Source organism: Siphateles boraxobius, unplaced genomic scaffold (genome assembly GCF_051911475.1).
Source record: "Siphateles boraxobius isolate OS27281-9 unplaced genomic scaffold, OSU_SipBor_1 48, whole genome shotgun sequence".
Lineage (NCBI taxonomy): Eukaryota > Metazoa > Chordata > Actinopteri > Cypriniformes > Leuciscidae > Siphateles > Siphateles boraxobius.
The window spans coordinates 12,123,966-12,144,273 of NW_027509119.1; the positions used below are offsets into that span (position 1 = coordinate 12,123,966).

The window sequence follows — 20,308 nt, forward strand, 5'->3', positions numbered from 1 at the left end:
ACACATCTCCTCCCTCCATGGGGTCACAGATTAAATGGGATAATTCTTGTAATCAGACGTTCTATTCATGCTAATAATGAGATAATGACAGTCTCTTGTTAGTAGTTTTCATACTCAGCTGTATTAGTTTGATATGTAGATGGTTGATTACTTGCTCTAATGAGAGACTGAACAGAAACACTTACATAACTGTGGGTGCGTTTATTTTTTTGGGTGTGTGAGCAATACATATGTAACGGTAATGGTATCACAATATACACTGCTTTTCAAATGTTTGGGATCGATAGGATTTCTAAAGTTTTCGAAACTCTTACCAAAGCTGCATGTATTTTATTCAAAATACAGTAAAAACTGTAATATTGTGAAATATTTGTACTATTTAACTGTTTTCTAATTGAATATATTGTAAAATGTGAGTTTTTCCTGTGATGAAAAGATGAATTTTCAGCATCATTACTCCAGTCTTCAGTGTCTTCAGTCTTTATTTTTGTCGACTATTCATCACATGGTATCCACTTTATTTAGGTACGTTTAGGTTTGTGTGGACTTCAGTGCTGCTGCTGTTGTTCATTGTCTGATTTATAACAGTCGGCTCTAAGAAATAAAAAAAGATTTAAAAGTGTGTGATGTGATTTATAAGGCTATTTGGAAGGTCGAGTTATTAACCGCAAACCAACCTACGTCCACCCTGCTCCGCTCACAGAGGTCACGACACTTCTGTCACACTACAAATCCAGATATATGCCTTCATTTATGTGTGTGAGACCACCGGCCACAACACTCAACAGTTGAGTGCGTTCATTCTGCTATTGCAGTCCAAATGGTGACGGAACAGCACATATTTGCTTTTATAATTTACAGTCTACCTCATCTTGGAAAGTAGACGAAAAAATTGATGGCGTCATCTGATTCAATGGGCTGTTTTTAAATGTTTGACCAATAAAATGTCTATAGAAGGAAATTTGTTCACCCCCTTAATTATAAATACCAACTGCAACATTCATTTGGCACATCAAATCCTATTGGCGCACTTCATTTAAAGCTATAAAAACAAACATGTACAATACCGTTCAAAAGTTTCAAAAGACAGTACATTTTTTTCCCTTTTATTCGGCAAGGATGCATTAAAATGATCAAAAGTAAAGCTATGTACTGTATGTTGTTGCAAATTATGATGTTTTAAATAAATAATGTCTTTAGAATTTTCTATTCATTAAAGAATCCTGAAAAAAATGCATCTTGGTTTCCACAAAAATACGAAGCACCACAACTGATTTAAATGTTTTCTTGAGCAGCAAATTAGCATATCCGAATTTTTTCTGAAGGATCATGTGACACTAAAGACTGGAGTAATGATGCTGAAATTTCAGCCTTGCATCACAGATTAAATTACATTTTAAAATATATTCACATAGAAAACAGTTTTTCACGTTATAATAATATTTCACAATATTACTGTTTTGATGTATTTTTGATTATATAAATGCAGCCTTAGTGAGCTGAAGAGTCTACTTTCAAAAGCATTAATAAATCTTACTGACCCAAAATTTGAAAGACTTGTAAGAATCTGTATTAGCATGAAATTATTGCTGTGATAGCAGGCCAGTACTAAATGTACTTAATAATACTACATTTATTATTATTATTTCATTATCAAGGTTAAGACTACATTTCCATCATTATCAAAAGCCTGAACTACCAGATCAGTAAGGTTTTTAATTTTTTAATGAAATTAATACTTTTATACAGCAAAGATGAATTAAATTGACCAAAAATGACAATAACAGCATTTATAATGTTGCAAAATATTTGTATAATTTCTAAATTAAATTAGATATTGGCTATAAAAGTAAAATCCTTTTAATATGCCCTGCCTCAATGTCATGCGTCTAGGTCATACTCGTCATACTATGTCTTGCATCCTAAATTCAATTCAATTCTTAAGCCCTTAATTGTCCGAGTGTTGTGTAACAGCTGTGTAGGGGGTTGTTGCTGCTTCTTTTTAAGTTGCTTTTTATTTGTTTAGTTGCTGTTGCACTTTTCGAAGGAATTATTGTCTGTCTCTGTCTTACTCATTAATTTATTTGTTCTTGTTTTCTGTTGTGTGTGTGTCTGCTGATGTTTGCACAGTTATCGCTTTCATGACGGCTGTGTCATAGTGGAGTGGCACTGGTAAGATCAAACTGTTTGTCCACTGGTCATGTGTCCCTCTGGAGGTCATCTGCACCTGCCCACTTCCTCCTGTGTTTGATGTTTTATGTGTGTTTGTGCATACGTGTGTGCATTCATAGTTCCAAACTCATCTCTCTCCTTTTAAAGATTGTTTTACTGATGATCTACACTGTAAAAAAAAAAAAAGATTCTGAATTTTTATTTTACAAATTTTTGAGTCTCAATTTATATTAGGTGTCTTTATCTGCCACGTACTTCCATTAAAAAACAATAATTGTTAGGTACAATGTACTTATGGTGTTCATGTTGTTTTGCAAAACAATTCTATTGAGGTGGGAAACGGGTAAGGTTAGGGATGGGTTTAATGGTATAGGTTTACGGTTGGGTTAAGATTTAAAGGAATAGCTCACTTAAAAATGAAAATTCTTTCATCATTTCCTCACCCTAAAGTTGTTACAAACCTGTATGAGTTTCTTTTTTCTGCTGAACACAAAAGAAGATATTTTGAAGAATGTTTTTAACCAAACAGTTGATGTACCCCATTGACTTCCATAGTTTTTTTTCCTACCAAGGAAGTCAAAGGGGTACATCAACTGTTTGGTTATCGACATACTTTGTATATATATATATAGGTCATTCTCAAAAAAATTAGCATATTGTGATAAAGTTCATTATTTTCCATAATATAATGATGAAAATTAAACTTTCATATTTTTTAGATTCATTGCACACCAACTGAAATATTTCAGGTCTTTTATTGTTTTAATACTGATGATTATGCATACAGCTCATGAAAACCCAAAATTCCTATCTCAAAAAATTAGCATATCATGAAAAGGGTCTCTAAACGAGCTATTAACCTAATCATCTGAATCAACTAATTAACTCTAAACACCTGCAAAAGATTCCTGAGGCTTTTAAAAACTCCCAGCCTGTTTCATTACTCAAAACCGCAATCATGGGTAAGACTGCCACCTGACTGCTGTCCAGAAGGCCATCATTGACACCCTCAAGCAAGAGGGTAACACACAGAAAGAAATTTCTGAACAAATAGGCTGTTCCCAGAGTGCTGTATCAAGGCACCTCAGTGGGAAGTCTGTGGGAAGGAAAAAGTGTGGCAAAAAACGCTGCACAACGAGAAGAGGTGACCGGACCCTGAGGAAGATTGTGGAGAAGGACCGATTCCAGACCTTGGGGGACCTGCGGAAGCAGTGGACTGAGTCTGGAGTAGAAACATCCAGAGCCACCGTGCACAGGCGTGTGCAGGAAATGGGCTACAGGTGCCGCATTCCCCAGGTCAAGCCACTTTTGAACCAGAAACAGCGGCAGAAGCGCCTGACCTGGGCTACAGAGAAGCAGCACTGGACTGTTGCTCAGTGGTCCAAAGTACTTTTTTCGGATGAAAGCAAATTTTGCATGTCATTCAGAAATCAAGGTGCCAGAGTCTGGAGGAAGACTGGGGAGAAGGAAATGCCAAAATGCCTGAAGTCCAGTGTCAAGTACCCACAGTCAGTGATGGTGTTGGTCCACTGTGTTTTATCAAGGGCAGCATCAATGCAGCTAGCTATCAGGAGATTTTGGAGCACTTCATGCTTCCATCTGCTGAAAAGCTTTATGGAGATGAAGATTTCATTTTTCAGCACGACCTGGCACCTGCTCACAGTGCCAAAACCACTGGTAAATGGTTTACTGACCATGGTATTACTGTGCTCAATTGGCCTGCCAACTCTCCTGACCTGAACCCCATAGAGAATCTGTGGGATATTGTGAAGAGAAAGTTGAGAGACGCAAGACCCAACACTCTGGATGAGCTTAAGGCGCTATCGAAGCATCCTGGGCCTCCATAACACCTCAGCAGTGCCACAGGCTGATTGCCTCCATGCCACGCCGCATTGAAGCAGTCATTTCTGCAAAAGGATTCCCAACCAAGTATTGAGTGCATAACTGAACATAATTATTTGAAGGTTGACTTTTTTTGTATTAAAAACACTTCTTTTATTGGTCGGATGAAATATGCAAATGTTTTGAGATTTTGGGTTTTCATGAGCTGTATGCCAAAATCATCAGTATTAAAACAATAAAAGACCTGAAATATTTCAGTTGATGTGCAATGAATCTAAAATATATGAAAGTTTAATTTTTATCATTACATTATGGAAAATAATGAACTTTATCACAATATGCTAATTTTTTGAGAAGGACCTGTATATATATATATATATATATATATATATATATATATATATATATATATATATATATATATATATATACACACACACACACACACACACACACACACACACACACACACACACACATCCATGTAGACCACTTAACTTAATGATTGCTATCAGGATGTGAATAGACTTTCAACAGGCATAAAAAACAAAAAACAAAATCTGGAACAAATTGCCCAACCTGCTTTAATATTATGTGCATATGACCAGTTTTTGCTCGCCAATTTTTCATGGAGTTCAGTAAAAAACACTTAACTAAGCTTTTGAAAGACTGCTTCATGAAGCTTTGGAAACCTTTTTGAATCAATGTTTGGTGCAAGTGATTCAGGTCGCATTTCAAACTGCCAAAGTCACGTTATTTCCGTAAAAAAGGCTTCGTTGTGTCGTAGCTGTTGCAAACGGTTTTGAAATGTATTAATTATCTGTGAACTTATTAACCAGTGTCTATATGGCTTTTACCTGGTTTTGGATCAGTTTCATGAATTCATTGTAGAGCTGTCAGTCGATTAAAAAGTGATTAACCTTTAAAAAAAAAAAAGAAATTGGAAAACCCATTAAACGTTAACATTTGTAATATATTATGTACTATATGTTGTAGTACATAATCTCACATTGAATCTCCAAATTCATGTAGAAACAAATTGCATCTTTTTACTAAGTTCAGAATGGTTGGTTCTTGGGTTCTTGGGTTCTTGACTCAATTTTAAAGGACCCTTTATGCTAAAAATAGTTCTATATAAAGAGAAATGTCATAAATGATTGCATAATACATTCATGTTTAACGGGTTACTTCAATTTTATGTTTAAAAGAGGTGTAATTTATAAAATTTAATCAAAGTAAAAAATGAATTAAAAAAATAAGTAAAACTCCATAAAATGATCCCTTAAAGGGAAAATCTGAAAGGCTCTATATAACCTTTTTTTTCTAAGAGTGTATGAATGAAGGTCAGTATCACTGACACCACTACTGCTACTGATTTTTCTATTAAATGGAGAAAACGAACGCAGGCAAGGTCTGGGTTATAATAAACGATTTTGTTTTCTACTCCAGATATACACTTTTCAAAATAATGTCTCATTTTTAAAATGTAACACTAACATGACAATCATTTGAAACATAGGCTTTGCAGAAATATAAAGCGAAACATACATTTCCAGTGTCGATTTGCAGCAGTCCTTTGGTGGACTTGTCTCGCACCAATATGTCATAATCATCATTTAATGTGTGATACAGGAACAACTCTGGATTGACGTGGGCGGTCTGAGTTTGATCCTTGTGTCATGAGCGATTCCTTTTATTCATTAATCTGTGCCTCAATTAAACCCACTCTAGACAGACGTGTCTCTGGGTGAAGTCATCACTCAGCAAATTGAGGACATTATTCACATTTCCGTCAAGACTTTCTGCCTCCAACTAACTCAATTACAGCTGCCATTGGGATGCAGATTCGCTCTTGGAGATAGAGTGAGACGATATGACAAATTGCTGCTAATTCTCTTAAACGGTTTAAAAGCAGTCTCTTTATCATAATTCACGTTAATTTTTCATGTTTAACCCGGGCGATCAGCAGCTGGCTACCTGAGGGAGGAGAGATGTTCAATCGCAGTCTTGTGTTTGTTAAACTCCCAGCAGGACGTCTTTAATGCAACCAGTCGCCGTTATCTGCTTCAATTAAACTTCTAATGCGCCCTGGGTTTTTCAGCACGAGTGTGTTTTAGAGAGGGTGCACGAAGGTGTCAATGAGAATCTGCATAGTGTAGCTTCAGGAAAAATAAGAGTAAAAGCATAAGGATGAGTTTTCAGGAAAAGAGAGCCGTATTCTTGTATGAGTGTAAGAAAATACGAGTTATTGTTCCCTCAAGACATGAAAAACGATGATTAAACACTAGTGAAGAGACTTGGACATGAGCGTGAGCTATTTAGGGCTTTTTAATATCCATTTGGTTTGGCACTTTCCACAAATTTATTACGCCTCCCCATGACCTTTTTTTTTTAAGTATTAATGCAAATTTAACCAATTCCTGCATTATGTGCTTTAATTTGCAGATCTATACATTCAATCAAATTGATTGCAGAGAATTCCATTGTTCAGTTTGGCCTAAACTCATTTGGATGTGTTTAATACTCCCTATATATATATTATAATCAGCATTTTTTTTCAATCTAAAAAGAACAATTCATGTATAGAGTTATTTTCCTTATCGTTTATACAAATAAAACTACAGTTAAACCAAATTTTATTCAGACACCTTCAACATTTCTCACATTATCATAGGTGATTCGCTATAGTTTAGAAAATGGTAATAAAATATGACAAGAACTCCGAGTTATCAAATCAGTTGATATTTCACTGGTTTTGGCCATCCTTCTGTTAGATTGTCTCACAAATGAATCAGGTTGAATAGCTGTCAGCTGTTAAATTTAAATACACAATTAGATAATACCACTTTAGGTCAACCAATGCTTAATTTTGTTCAGTCTGTGGTGTAAAAAGGTCGTATTAGCAATTAAAGAAAAAACACAAACAGAATTTTTGGGTATAATATGACAGTTTACTTTATTTTGCTATCCTCTCTTACATAAATGAGCTATAGTGTCCTGCACCCACTAGTAAAACAATATCAAAAATGATATCTGGTGCCTGAATCATTTTTGGTTTCACTGTACATCCAATTTGCCTCCTGGCATCCAGTTACTAGGTCTGTAAACTCAATGAATTTCCCTTTGCAAAGAGTTTCCGCAGTGCCCTTTAAAATACATTTTGAAATTTGCTCTTGATCTTCACATAAATATCACACAGAAATGTCACAATCATGTTTTCCAGTCACTCTCAATTATTGACTGACTTAGTAAGTTAGTTAAATGGTAACATTAATGAATGTGCATAGCCTACATTCTTAAGGTTAAACACCGTCTTGCACCCGTTTGTTGAAAAAGAAAATAATTATTTATTTTTATATCCTATTTGTGAAAGTGATATAGTTTACTTGAATCAGTTGCATGTTCTTGTAGAAAGTTACATTTCTGGAAATGTATTAAACCATAGTGTGTTAAAAGATCACAACAAAATAAAAATGATCTCATCATTTACTCACCCTCATGTCATACCTGATGTATATGACTTTCTTTCTTCAGATAATCAAAAACAAAGATTTTTGGGCAAATAATCATTCTCTGTCCATATAATATGAGTGAATGGCTACCGCTCGGTTGACGCTTTATTTTTCAGTTTTAGTAATTTGTGGACTTCATCACTTCTAATTTGTTTAAGTTTAATATGGTAACACTTTTCAATAAGGCTTCATTTGTTAACATTATGTAACTACATAACATGAACAAACAATGAAAACTACTTTTAAAGCATTTATTAATATAATTCATTATTACAATATGAAGTTGCATCTGTTAATATTATTTAATGGACCTAAGTTACCATGAACCAATATTGAACAGTTGCATTTTTATTATCTAACATTAACAAAGATTAATAAATACTGTAATATATATTACCTGTTGTTAATATTAATGTATGAGACCTTACTGTAAAGGGTTATCTTTAATTTTTTCTATATTATTTATTCTATTTTAGTATCATTTCAATTAACAAAAACGTAAAATGTTAACATTTGCAATAGTTTGACTTAAAAAATAACAACACAGTAAAAAGGATATACTGAATTACAATAATTATTGAACTTGACTATGAACCCTCTTCATTCAGGCATCAAGTCGGTGTTACCGAGTGTTTATGGGCCAATCATGTCCATTAATGCTCATGTCATTAAGATGGACACTGCAAAATTATGTTTAATAGTCTCCACTTTAATTCCATCAATCATTTATTTTGCTGTGCACCTGGTGTGGTTATTAGACCCAAACTCAGTGTGTGTGTGTGTTTGTGTGTGTGTGTGTGGTAATTACCCCCAACACCTGTGCTTCTCTGTAACAGCCTGTGTGTGTTTGTTTGCTATTGGTTGATCTTGTCTATGATTTGTGGTTGGCTTTGTCGTTGTTTTTTGGAGAACTTATGTTCATGTCACTGTTAGAGCTGGGTGATGTATAGAATAAGGCTGCACAATTAATAGTAATAAAACCATATCAGCAATATTGCTTAATGTGATTATCAAATCAAAAAAGGCTGTCATTTAATGTAATTAATATATCCGTTGTGTGTCTCAGAGTGAAGCGTGGTACTGTGTTCATTTACACAAGCGAACAGCTCATTATCCGCTGCTGTTTTTTCAGTGTCTCAGAGCGGCTCAATTCACAGTAAATGCTGTTCCACTTGAAGTCCATCTGTATCTATCTACAATAGTTGCTTTAATGTGTATTTAAAAATGTAACATGCGCCAACCATCTTCTCAAACATGAGATGAAATATGACATAAGTACGGCTATACAGTAATAATAATAACAATAATAATTGTAATTATTATTATTATATTTAATTATTATTATTATTATTGTATAGCCATATTGATATATAATCACAAAATGTTGGCCTAGTTGTGCAGACCACAATTAAACACAGCAAACCTGGATTTTTTTTAAATCACATTTTAAATATAGCAATTTAATTTTTCTATCAGAAAAATCTCAATTAGATTTTTTCCCCCACACTGTGCAGCCCTAATATGGAATATTTCTGATAAATGATTGTGCTTGTGATATAAAATTGCACAACAGCTTGAATATCTCAATTATTTGAATGCCCTTTTTATTTGTTCATAAAGAGTTTGGTCCTAAAGAGCAACTAGTTTCACAATCCATCTGTATGAGGATGAGAGCTTACAGATAGAAATGTCTATGATTTTAAATGTGGTTAAAGTCAGTAAGTTTTCATAACTCATTTCCAGTTGTTTAATCTCAACATTTCATATATTACATTTGTTTTAGTAAAAATATGTAGTATGTTTCTTACTGTAGTACTGTTTATTAGTGAAATATAAATGCAATAATTTCATTTCACTCAGCCCTAGTTGCTGTTCTGATGAATTTTATGACGCATATGGTCTCATCAAAGCCCATCTGGTTCAATTCCCTTCTCTTTTGCTCTCAAGTGTCAATTTATTTATTCTAATTTTCTGTTGCTTTTCTTTTTTCCGCATTTCATTCTTCAGTTATGAGGATTATGATCCAGAGATTAAGTAAGCAGATCCGTCTTTCCTTCCCTCCAGCTCATATTTCTCTCTCGGCTTGGCTTCATAACTGCAAATAAACCCTCTTCACTCACTTCCTGTTTTTACGTTCTCGTTCGCGGCACAATATGAAGTGCTGTCAATCATTCAAACAGCCTGTGTGTGTGTGTGTGTGTGTGTGTGTGTGTGTGTGTGTGTGTGTGTGTGTGTGTGTGTGTGTGTGTGTGTGTGTGTGTGTGTGTGTGTGTGTGTGTGTGTGTGTGTGTGTGTGTGTGTGTGTGTCATTCTCTGCTCGTCACCTTCTCAGTGCCCTTAAAGTTTCGCTTCTGTATTGTGCAGCTCATCCTAAGGTCGGTTTTATGACTTAAGCGGAGGCATTGGAATTCAGGACATGGTCATTTTAACATCCATCTGAAGATGTCAGCATCTCAGTGTGATGGAGAAAACAAACATCTTTCATAATGCCTTTGAGTCATTATTAAATGAACAATTCCTCAATTCATGAATGTTGTTAAGTAGAGGTGTGCTGATTATAGATTGATTGGTTTCTTTTCATGCAGGCTTAATATTAGACAGTAAAATGGTTAAAAATATATAGACTACTCTATCTTATCTGGAAACAAGAATATCATAAAGACATCCTCTTCAAACACCTTAGCTACCATACACAATAATGTTCAAAAGTTTGGGGTCGGTAAGTTTTTATAAATGCTTTTGAAAAGTTGAGGCTGTATTTCTTTGTTCCAAAAAAAGAAACAGTAAAAACAGTAATATTGTGGAATATTGTGACAGTTAAAATAACTGGTTTTTTTTTTTATGTTTAAAGTACCCCTATTATGCTATTTTAAAGTTTCCTAATGTTCTTTTGGAGTCTCCTACAACAGGTTTACGTGCATCAAAGGTCAAAAAAAACTGTTTCATTTCCTCATAATATACATTCACACACCTCCACATTTTCAATGATTCTCCAACGACTTGTCAGATGAATCAATCTCTCTAAATCCCTCCTTTCCACAAGCTACTCTGCTCTGATTGGCCAGATAGCTCAGTCTGTTGTGATTGGTTTACCGCGTACTACCGCACAGCACGCACGTTGAAAATAAAAACTTCCATTACCATAACAACGTCAGCTCTGCGTGTCCTAAACTAAAGACAGTAACGAACAATGACGTTGATTTTACCATATCAATGCGAGCACGAGTCCAATGATGAAACACTGGAAGAACTAGTTATTCAACCTGAACCTCCATCGCAAGGACAACTCAAGCAGGATGTTTATCAGTGATACGATACTCAGTTTGAGGCTCATTATGAGATGTTGCAACTGTAATTCCTCAGCATCAGCATTAACAAGTGCATGTCCATCAACAAACCGATTATTTTACTTGTACTAATTTATTTACCGAGTATTTTTCTAATATATTGTGGTGAACACGTGGAAACTGTATCAATAACACTGCATGTATGAAAAGTATACAATTAGGCAAGCTCTAGCGTGAGTGACATACACACAACATAAACATTGGTAAAAGAAATCTTGCTCCATGCTTAATCTTTCCTCAAAGTAGTGAGAACGACAGACAATCTCCATTAATAGATAGAGTTATAGGTAATAGTGGCCCACAGCTGATTAGCAGAAGTATTAATAATGTGAGTTAACCAGTTAGCAGGAGACCTAACGTTACACAATATAAAACTCAAAACTAAGTATTTTGAACGCCATCTTTTAAGAAAAGCGGTTTGCGAATCCTGCATTGAACTCCGAGATGTGAGCAGCAGTCGCCAGTAAAATAAAGGGAGCACAGCAAAAGTTTAGGATTATTCTGCTGTGATATCTTGGTAAAGATTAATTTTAACCACTGATTCTTCAACTGCTCATCCTTGGGCAGTGGAAAAAATAACTGGCTTTACCTTCACTTTGTAGAGCACAGCATCTTCTCGACGTGATGCTATCCAGTATCCACAGGAATCAGCTGCAGTGTCTGAGGGCGTTCAAGTTTTCCCTGGTGTCTGCGCGCGGAATAAGTGGGTGTGCAATATGCTAATGTTTCATCTTGACATCACAACGAAACGGCTTATGACTCATTTGAAAAACTATTCATTTCATTGACTGAGAGTCGACTCTTACTTTTGAAAGACAATAACTTTGTATACGGTGCAATTTCAGATTTAAAACTTTTTGCAGGATGTTTTCATTCACTCAGAGCTGTTACACACTACATGAAAGGTCATTTTCAAAAATCCATCATTTTTGCCACATTTCCCCTTGGCAAAACTGAATTTTCAGCATCATTACTCCAGTCTTTAGAGTAACATGATTCTTCAGAAATACTGATTTTCTGCTAAAAAAAAAAAATCTTATTATTATCAATGTTGAAAACAGTTGTGCTGCTTCATGTTTTTGTGGAAACTGATGAATAGAAAATAGGTAATCTTGTGTAAAATTATAACTGTCATTTTGTTTTATTAATCGAATGCATACTTGCTAAATAAAAGTATTAATTTGTTTCAACAACAAATTTCACTGACCCCAAACTTTTGAACAGTAGTGTAGTAACACACTGAAACCCACCAAAGACTTTAGATATCCAAAGACGCTGCATTCATATTACTTATAAATGAGAGAAAGTGCAACACACAATATGGCAGAATAGTCCCGCCTTCTAAATAGCAGAGCTAATCACTGATAGGTGAATTCATCACGTCACTGCAGCTGCTTTTAGAAGCTCCAGTTGCTATAGACCTTGCGCCAGAGAAACAAGCATGGAGCAATCTTAAGAATTGTTCTGTTTTTGGGGTAGCTCTGTATATTTCGATGGCATCACTGTTGAAGAGTAATTGACTGGTGAAGTGGATTTACTTATTGTAGAGTATACAAAAGTTATCATGAGCATTAATTTTTGAAGCGGATGTCAAAACAGATGTCATGTGACGGGGAAGATTTTAAAACGATCAATCCGTAAGATCTTTCCTTCATGCTGTGGAAATACAAAGCAGAAGACAGAACTCGACGAGCGCAGCACAGAAAAGGGGCGGGGCTACATAAGTGGTGTGTCCGGATTCACTAATATAGGTACTACATTTGAATCTGAACTTACTTTGTGACCGTTAAAAAAGAATGTTCTACATAGAAGGAATGTGTGAATGTAATCTGGATATAATCCGCCATGTTGCCCTTATCACGTGACCTACCAGCGTTTCACCTCCATTCATAAATCCTCTCCTGTGGCCTCATGGGATATTAAAGTGTCCCTCCAATGCGTACTTCAGAATCTCGCCGGAAGTAGTAGGTCATCCGGGGAAATTTCGCCTAATGTTTTTCCGAATACTATGTATTTGGACATACTACTCTGTTTGCGTACTGTTTTTTACATACTCTATTGTATGGAAGTATTCGCTTTCGGATGCAGTGAAGGTCTATAGAAACAGTCAGTGTTCTGAGACATGCTTTTTACTGCACATGTGTAGTGGCAGATCTTACCTGAAACATATGCTTTTTAACCGCTATTTGAGCATAAGAAACAATATTCATGGTTGTTGTCAGGTTTCATTAATTGTAATCTTGGTGAACAGCTTTGGAGAATTTGATGTTCCTTTTATTAGTGGAAATATTTGTTCTGAAATACAGTCTCACTGTATTTATTTATTTTGGGGAATTATAGTTAATGACAACAGTGTGAAGTTTGTTTGTCCCATTAGTGGTATATTGGATGTTATCCATATGTAAATGCATGTCATTTTTATGTTAAATTGAGCTGGAGTCAGTGGGGTGGATCTGCAGCCCCACGGGTAAAACAACACATTACAGACACACGTGATCTGTTCAGCTCTCACGAAATGAGGCGACGTGTGCTGAATGTCAGGAAGAGATACAGGAGGGTATTTAAAGGGACAATTCACCAGAAAATGACAGTTCTGGCATCATTTACTCCCCTCATGTCGCTCCAAACCTGTATGACTTTCTTCTGTGAATAAATGTCTGAGCTCTTTTCTGTTTTGCAAAACACAATATGACCAATTAAACCCCCAAAAAGGACCAAATAATAACTGTTAAAGTGGTATAAAAGTGATTTGTGCACTTTATTTGAAGTCTTCTGAAGTCAAACGATAGCTTTGTAGCTTTTGTGCAAGTGAAACTTCTGAATTAGATGGCTTCTATTGTCCTTTTTGGATCTTGGCAGTTTCTTTTTTCATTTTTCATGCAAGGAAAGAGCAGTGCAAAATAAAATTCATGCAAAATAAAGTCCCACAGATATAAAACAGCATACGTAGGGAAGAAAATTGAGTTCACTTTAACTGAAGTCGTATTTAATTTATGTGGAGAGCTGGATAGAAATTTACCAATTTAGGCACTGATCTTGTACTTACGTCTTATATTGCGAGTAATGACTTCTGACCGCATTTTTCTCTTTTAATTTTAAGGCTAATTTGCTGTTTGTTTGTGTGTGTGTGTGTGTGTGTGTTTCAGATCGTGGGTAATCGGAGCCATAGCACTGCTCTGTTTACTGGGCCTGACCTGGGCTTTCGGGTTGATGTACGTTAACGAGAGTACAGTGATCATGGCGTACCTCTTCACCATCTTTAACTCCCTGCAGGGCATGTTCATCTTCATATTTCACTGCGTCCTGCAGAAGAAGGTTTGGAACAACATATTCACATACACATATGATACAAACCAGGGCCGTTGCCTGAATATGTGGAAAATTAGGGCTGTTTTGTTTTGTTTGTTTGTTTGTTTATTTATTTATTTCAGATATATAATCTGAAACACTATGGCTATGGATACGTTACAAAGCAATAATTATCCCACAATATGCCAAGCAAACAAACACTACTATTTAGTAAATAATGTCTTTATTTTATTTTATTTTATTTCATTTTATTTTACTTTTTTATTTTATTTTAAAGCAAATTACAAAAAAGAGATTTCCTGATCTTGACCTCTTGAGTAAAATATGTTAAAGTAGCCTACTATTGTTGCAATATAGATAAGGCAAGGCAAGTTTATTTATACAGCACATTTCATACACAGAGGTAATTCAAAGTGCTTTACATAGAAAAGGTATTAAAATACTGTTGTCATAAAATAATCACAATATATGCATAAGAAATAAAAATAGCATGCATGAGAAATAAAAATAACAATCGTATTTAACAGTGCTCATTTCTGTAAATGCACAGCTGAATAGAAATTAAAATTATTGAAAAAAAACTAATTAAAATTACCAAAACACTACATAAATTTACTAAAACTTCAACTAAAATTATAATGAAAACTCAAAATATAAAAATAAAATCTAATTCGAAATAATAATAAATAGTGTAATAGTATATAAACAATTTTAAAAAAGCCTATTTAAAACAACACTTCAAACGGATTAGGGCTGGAATGATGCGTCGACGTAATCGATTACGTCAGTTACGCACTGTTTATGTTCATCCCTGATCCCGTTGTGTTTCTCACAAAACAAAACTCTAGAGCAGATGCTAATGGTTAGTATGACAGGGGCACTTAATACGGTTGTGTTCATAAAACGTTTTGTTTTTTATGAGCTAGACAACCCCATTCTATATACGAACTGGCACCTGCACATTTTCAGGACTCACAACCGCATTCTCGACAAACCTGCGCTGAATTAATGGAACCGCACTGGAAAACTAGTTGTGTGGCTCGTCATATAATGTGAGAGCCACAGTGAACTGTATAATCATGATGGGTTTAGTTTACTCACGGAGATGGAGAAATGATTTGCATTCATCCTCAGATCAACCCGAGTTGCAGTGGGTGCGAGCTGTGAGGCATGCGGCTCAAATGTACTCTCTGTACTCGGCTACTAAGCATTTAAAGTCCTTGTTGATTTTTTTCAATATCAGATGGATGAACTAACACCTTGATTAGACTCGTTTATTTCATAACTCAGTTATGATAAATCTTCCCAATGTTATGGACATCACCATTTTCGTTAAGGCAAGGCAAGGCAAGGCAAGGCATCTCAGTGCAGATCAGTTTTTTTTAGCTCATATATTGATTCAGAAGTGGATGTAACTTTTCAAAACTCTTTTCAAATGCTGCCATTATGTAATAAATACTTCTTCCAAAAATTACAATACTTTTACACCTTATACCACTTGGGCGGCACTGGTGACGGTCCTGATACAAACCATTAAACGATGAAACAATGAAAAACAATAAATGGCAGCAGCTGCATAGTTTAATGGCCATAGTGTGTGTGTGTGTGTGTGTGTGTGTGTGTGTGTGTGTGTGTGTGTGTGTGTGTGTGTGTGTGTGTGTGTGTGTGTGGTCGGTCCTGGTAATGGGGACAAAATCCTCACAAATATGTCAATTTCCAAAATCCTTATTCTTGTTGGAACATTTTTTGGTCCCCATGAGACCAAATATGATATTATCAATCATTATAAATCATAATAAGTAATGCTTTTTGAAAATTTACACATGCAGCAAATTCACTGCGATGGGTAGGTTTAGGGGATAAAATATAAAGTTTGTACAGTATTAAAATCATTGTCTATGGAATGTCCCCATAAAACATGAAAACACAATGTGTGTGTGTGTGTGTGTGTGTGTTTAGGTACGCAAAGAGTACGGGAAGTGCCTTCGGACTCACTGTTACACTGGGAAGAGTGTGGAGTCATCTATGGGTTCGGTGAAAAGCTCCTCGTCGCGCGGACCTGGACGATATTCCTCAGCATCACAGGTAGACGGGTAACATACAGTATAAACACACACGCACACAGCAACACAAAGCCAAAATGCAATTTTGTGAGTGTCCATGTGTGGGTATTCTCTCACTCTCTCTCTTTGTCTCTTTTTCTTGTTTCTTGTTGTCCTTCTTCTTTCATCACAAGGTTCACCACCCGCCTTGTATGACAAACTCCTCACAGTTACAGTATGAACAAGTAACTATCAGCCTTATAATTTTTCACACTACACACTTGATCAGCTCATCTTAGTGATATGCTGTGTTAGAAGCGAACTTTTGTAGATATTTTTGCATGTTTAGCAGTGTGAATGAGTGATTGTTAGGAATGGAATACACTATACTACTGACTATACCTACTATACTTATTCTACTGCATCATTGTCATATTTCCTCCTTATTTTATTTCATTCAGCATATTCCAGTAATTATGAAATTACTTATAAATTTGACCTACTTAAGTGGGTCAAAAACCAACTCAAAACTAATTGTGTTTAATATGAATTTAAGCTAATCCATTTGCCTTTAATTGCAAAATACAATTAAGCCTGTTTTACATGTTTCATTCTGAATATGGATATTTTGCATTTTTAATCCAATTTGGTCTAAAATGTCTTGTGAAAATAGATCAAGTTAAATTTTGTAGCAGATATTACTTCCAAGTCACTTTGGAAATGTAAGGTCAAGCACATTGCATAATCAGAAACAGCATTCATTTATCCGTATATGCTTTTTACAATACAGTCTGTACCAGAACAGTAGTTCATTACACATTTTTGGCAGATATTATATTGATATATTTATGAACAGTATATATTGGGTCATGTTAATTTTTTTATTTATTTTTTACATCTTGTAGTATTCTATAGCCAAAGCAAGGTTGACTTTTTAAAATTAACTTAATCCCAGCTCAAAGGATTTGATATGTAGGGAAAAAAATCCCAATTTCACATTTCCAATTATGTCCTTACCTGAACATAGTTTGCTTTGAAGAGAGCAGTGAAGGGAGGATTTCTATTGTATGCTGTCCTTGTCTCATACAAATCTTTGGCTTTACATATCTGTGCTTTAATATCTCATTTCCATGATAACGATTTGTCTGGTTATATTATCTCCATGGAGACAAGGTTTCCAATTTGACCTTTAGCCTTTTAGGGGTCATCTGCTGTGATATCTGCAAACATGTAACAAGAATCTGACATGCACCAGAAACACACTTCACCGACCCGTGTGTGTGTGCGTGTAAATGTCAACCAGATGAGTAATGTGCTTTAAACGGCACAACATTTCACGTCCAGATGATTTTTGTTTTATACTTATTCAAGCTTTTTTTCTTTTCTTTTTTTATGTGCTGCAATACATTGTAAGCATTTTAGGCAGAATAAACAGTTCATAACTGATAACCTGAAAGGGATAGTTCATGCTAAAATGAAAATTATGTCGTCATTTACTCACACTCATGCCATACTAAACCTGAATGATATTTTGAAGAATGTACACTCTCTAAAACAAAGGATATTTATTGGCATTGATAGTTCCATGAAGAACTTTAACATCCATGGAACCTTTCCACTCCTTGAAGGGTACTTTATTGTGGCAAAAATGTTCTTTAGATTATTAAAATGTTCTTTACACTACGAAAAAAAATGTTATTTTAAGAACTGTTGACTGAAAGATTCGTTGGGGTAGCAAAAAAATTGTTCTTCTATGGCATCTCTCTTTTGAACCTTTTAAAAGTTTGAAAACCTATTCAGTTTGATTTATTAATGAATCATTCAGATACGTTTTCTGTATCAGATTAACTAAATCATTGCAAAGATCCAACTCAAATGAACAGTTTGTTGACAAATCAGACACAGTTACTCTTTCACGAACTCGAGAGTAACTCATTTAGGTTTGTGCGATTTAATGATGGAATTTCATTTTTGGGTGAACGATTCTTTGAAGCCTCAGTGTAACACTGGTTCTGATCATATGAGATACGTGTCTGGGATCAGACAAGTGTCGATTTTTTTGACCAGAGGAGAACTGACCCCCTAGCTGAGTCTCGTTTTCTCAATTCTGTCACCTGATGGAGTTTTGGTTCCTTGCCACTGTTGCCTATGGCTTGCTTAGATGGGGGAACTTAATATTCAACAATACTATTGATCTGCCTGCATTGACAACATTCTATGAGAACTGAACTGAGCTGGAAGATGACATCACGGTTTTCTCCAGAGCGGCTGTATAGATAAATAAACTAAATTAATAACTTTTTTTACAGCAGAAATGAATCAACACCAAGTTGGGCAATGACACCATTTTCTTCTAGATCTGCTTTACAGCAGAAACAAACTGTTGCATTATTTTCCTGTAATCACTGTAAAGCTGCTCTGAAACAATCTGTATTGTAAAAAGCGCTATATAAATAAAGGTGACTTGACTCGATCATATTGTGTGTGTTAAACTCTGTTGTTCTTCACAGAGCCGAATCCGGCGGATGTGGAATGACACGGTGAGGAAGCAGTCAGAGTCTTCATTCATGGCTGGAGACATCAATAGTTCAGCGACACTCAACAGAGGTACACACACACACACACTCGCGCATGGCTATTATATGGTCGCAGGGTATTGCCACCCTTGTGAAAAAAAGTGCATATAATTGTACTGAATGTGTACTTGTAATGCCCTTTAGTCCCCCTGTAGTCAGTAATTGTATCCCCTAAAACTAATCTTTGATCACCAAAATTACATATTTAAATGTTTTTTCCTTAAAAAATATTCTTCATGCCTTAAAATACCTTGAATGCAACTCTACACTGTTGCCTCATTTAGTATACGCGGTTCTATGAATATGCAAATTAGCCCCGCCTCCACTCACTCACACTAGCTCAGAGACCCACTCCTTGATGATCACATGTTGACGTGATTGGTTACAAGGTAGTTTGTGACGTCAGAAACACCATCAATTTCAAAACCGCGTTTTTAAGACTGTCTTTGGTTCACAGCAGTTTTAAGGAGAAAATACTCAGCAATGGTGTTAACTTGTGAATTTGCACATTTTTTGTCTTAAAGCATATTACAAACACCACATAGACAACATTAAACAACATTAAAAGTTGGATTTTCACCAGAGGGGGACCTTAAAAGTTTATTTTTAAAGCAGATAATATGATGTTACTGAAATAAAATTGCATTTAAATGAGAAAATACTTTTGTTACTATGTTTCTTAAAATACTTAAATGCACTTTCCTCTCATGTTTTGTCATGCACAAAATTTTCACACATTATTATTTTGGCTAATTTGAATGTGCTTTCAGGTACCAACAAAGTTTAGTGCTCTCAGCTCTGTTTCAGCATATTTGTATTCATTCCACAGAATTCCAGAACTCAAAATCAGGTCATAAAATCTGAACGAAGGTCTGAACCTTCTGACATCAAGCAGAATTTAACCAGCGCCTGTAGAATTCCATGTTCCATATAACTGCATGTTTGAAATCAGTGCAGAAAAGATTTCAAAATATTTTTTGTTTACTGATATAACTTGAAACTGCGGTTATGTTTTTTTTTTTTATTAAGATCTTTCTAATCCTGACATTCAATACATTAAACATTTAAAAATAAATGTAGTCTTTGAGATTCTCATTCCATACATCTGAAATGCTAATTTAATTCAGCAAGAATAGTTCAGAAAAAAAACAGAAAATTAAAATAAGTCTATGTGTATGGCCAGTAAAGTAAAAGGTTAAAAAGAAATGAGGTAATTAAAATTTACCAACTTTTTTAAGTAAATGACAGTATGTTAAGATAATGAGAGAATAGAAATGAAAACCAAGTCCTACAAGTTAAACTTAAAACTGTTTTAATAATTGTTAGCATAATGTAATGAAGCTCATTTAATTTACATTTAGATTACATTCATGTTCCTTCAAACTCTTTGTATATTGTGTAAATGAGGGGTAAACAGGTGGATGAGGATTTAATTAATGTGGAGTACGGCGAATCTTAAAACGAAACATTTCCATTTGAGTGAATTGACAGCAATAAGCTGCAGGCCT

At 35.1% G+C, this 20,308-nt stretch overlaps 1 protein-coding gene across 24 annotated transcripts in view; it reads left to right on the forward strand.

The window, feature by feature from the left end:
• Nucleotides 1-20,308, forward strand: part of LOC143710812 (adhesion G protein-coupled receptor L3) — a 347,776-nt gene that overhangs the window by 313,358 nt on the left and 14,110 nt on the right. For 15 of the 24 annotated variants that reach the window (XM_077202033.1, XM_077202022.1, XM_077202027.1 and 12 more), the window contains 3 exons: nt 14,020-14,188; nt 16,142-16,267; nt 18,735-18,831. In XM_077202033.1, the coding sequence (XP_077058148.1) occupies nt 14,020-14,188; nt 16,142-16,267; nt 18,735-18,831 (392 nt within the window). Of the gene's footprint in view, nt 1-14,019; nt 14,189-16,141; nt 16,268-16,418; nt 16,470-18,734; nt 18,832-20,308 lie in introns of all 24 variants that reach the window. The other 9 variants (XM_077202032.1, XM_077202015.1, XM_077202025.1 and 6 more) reach the window with 1 other exon arrangement.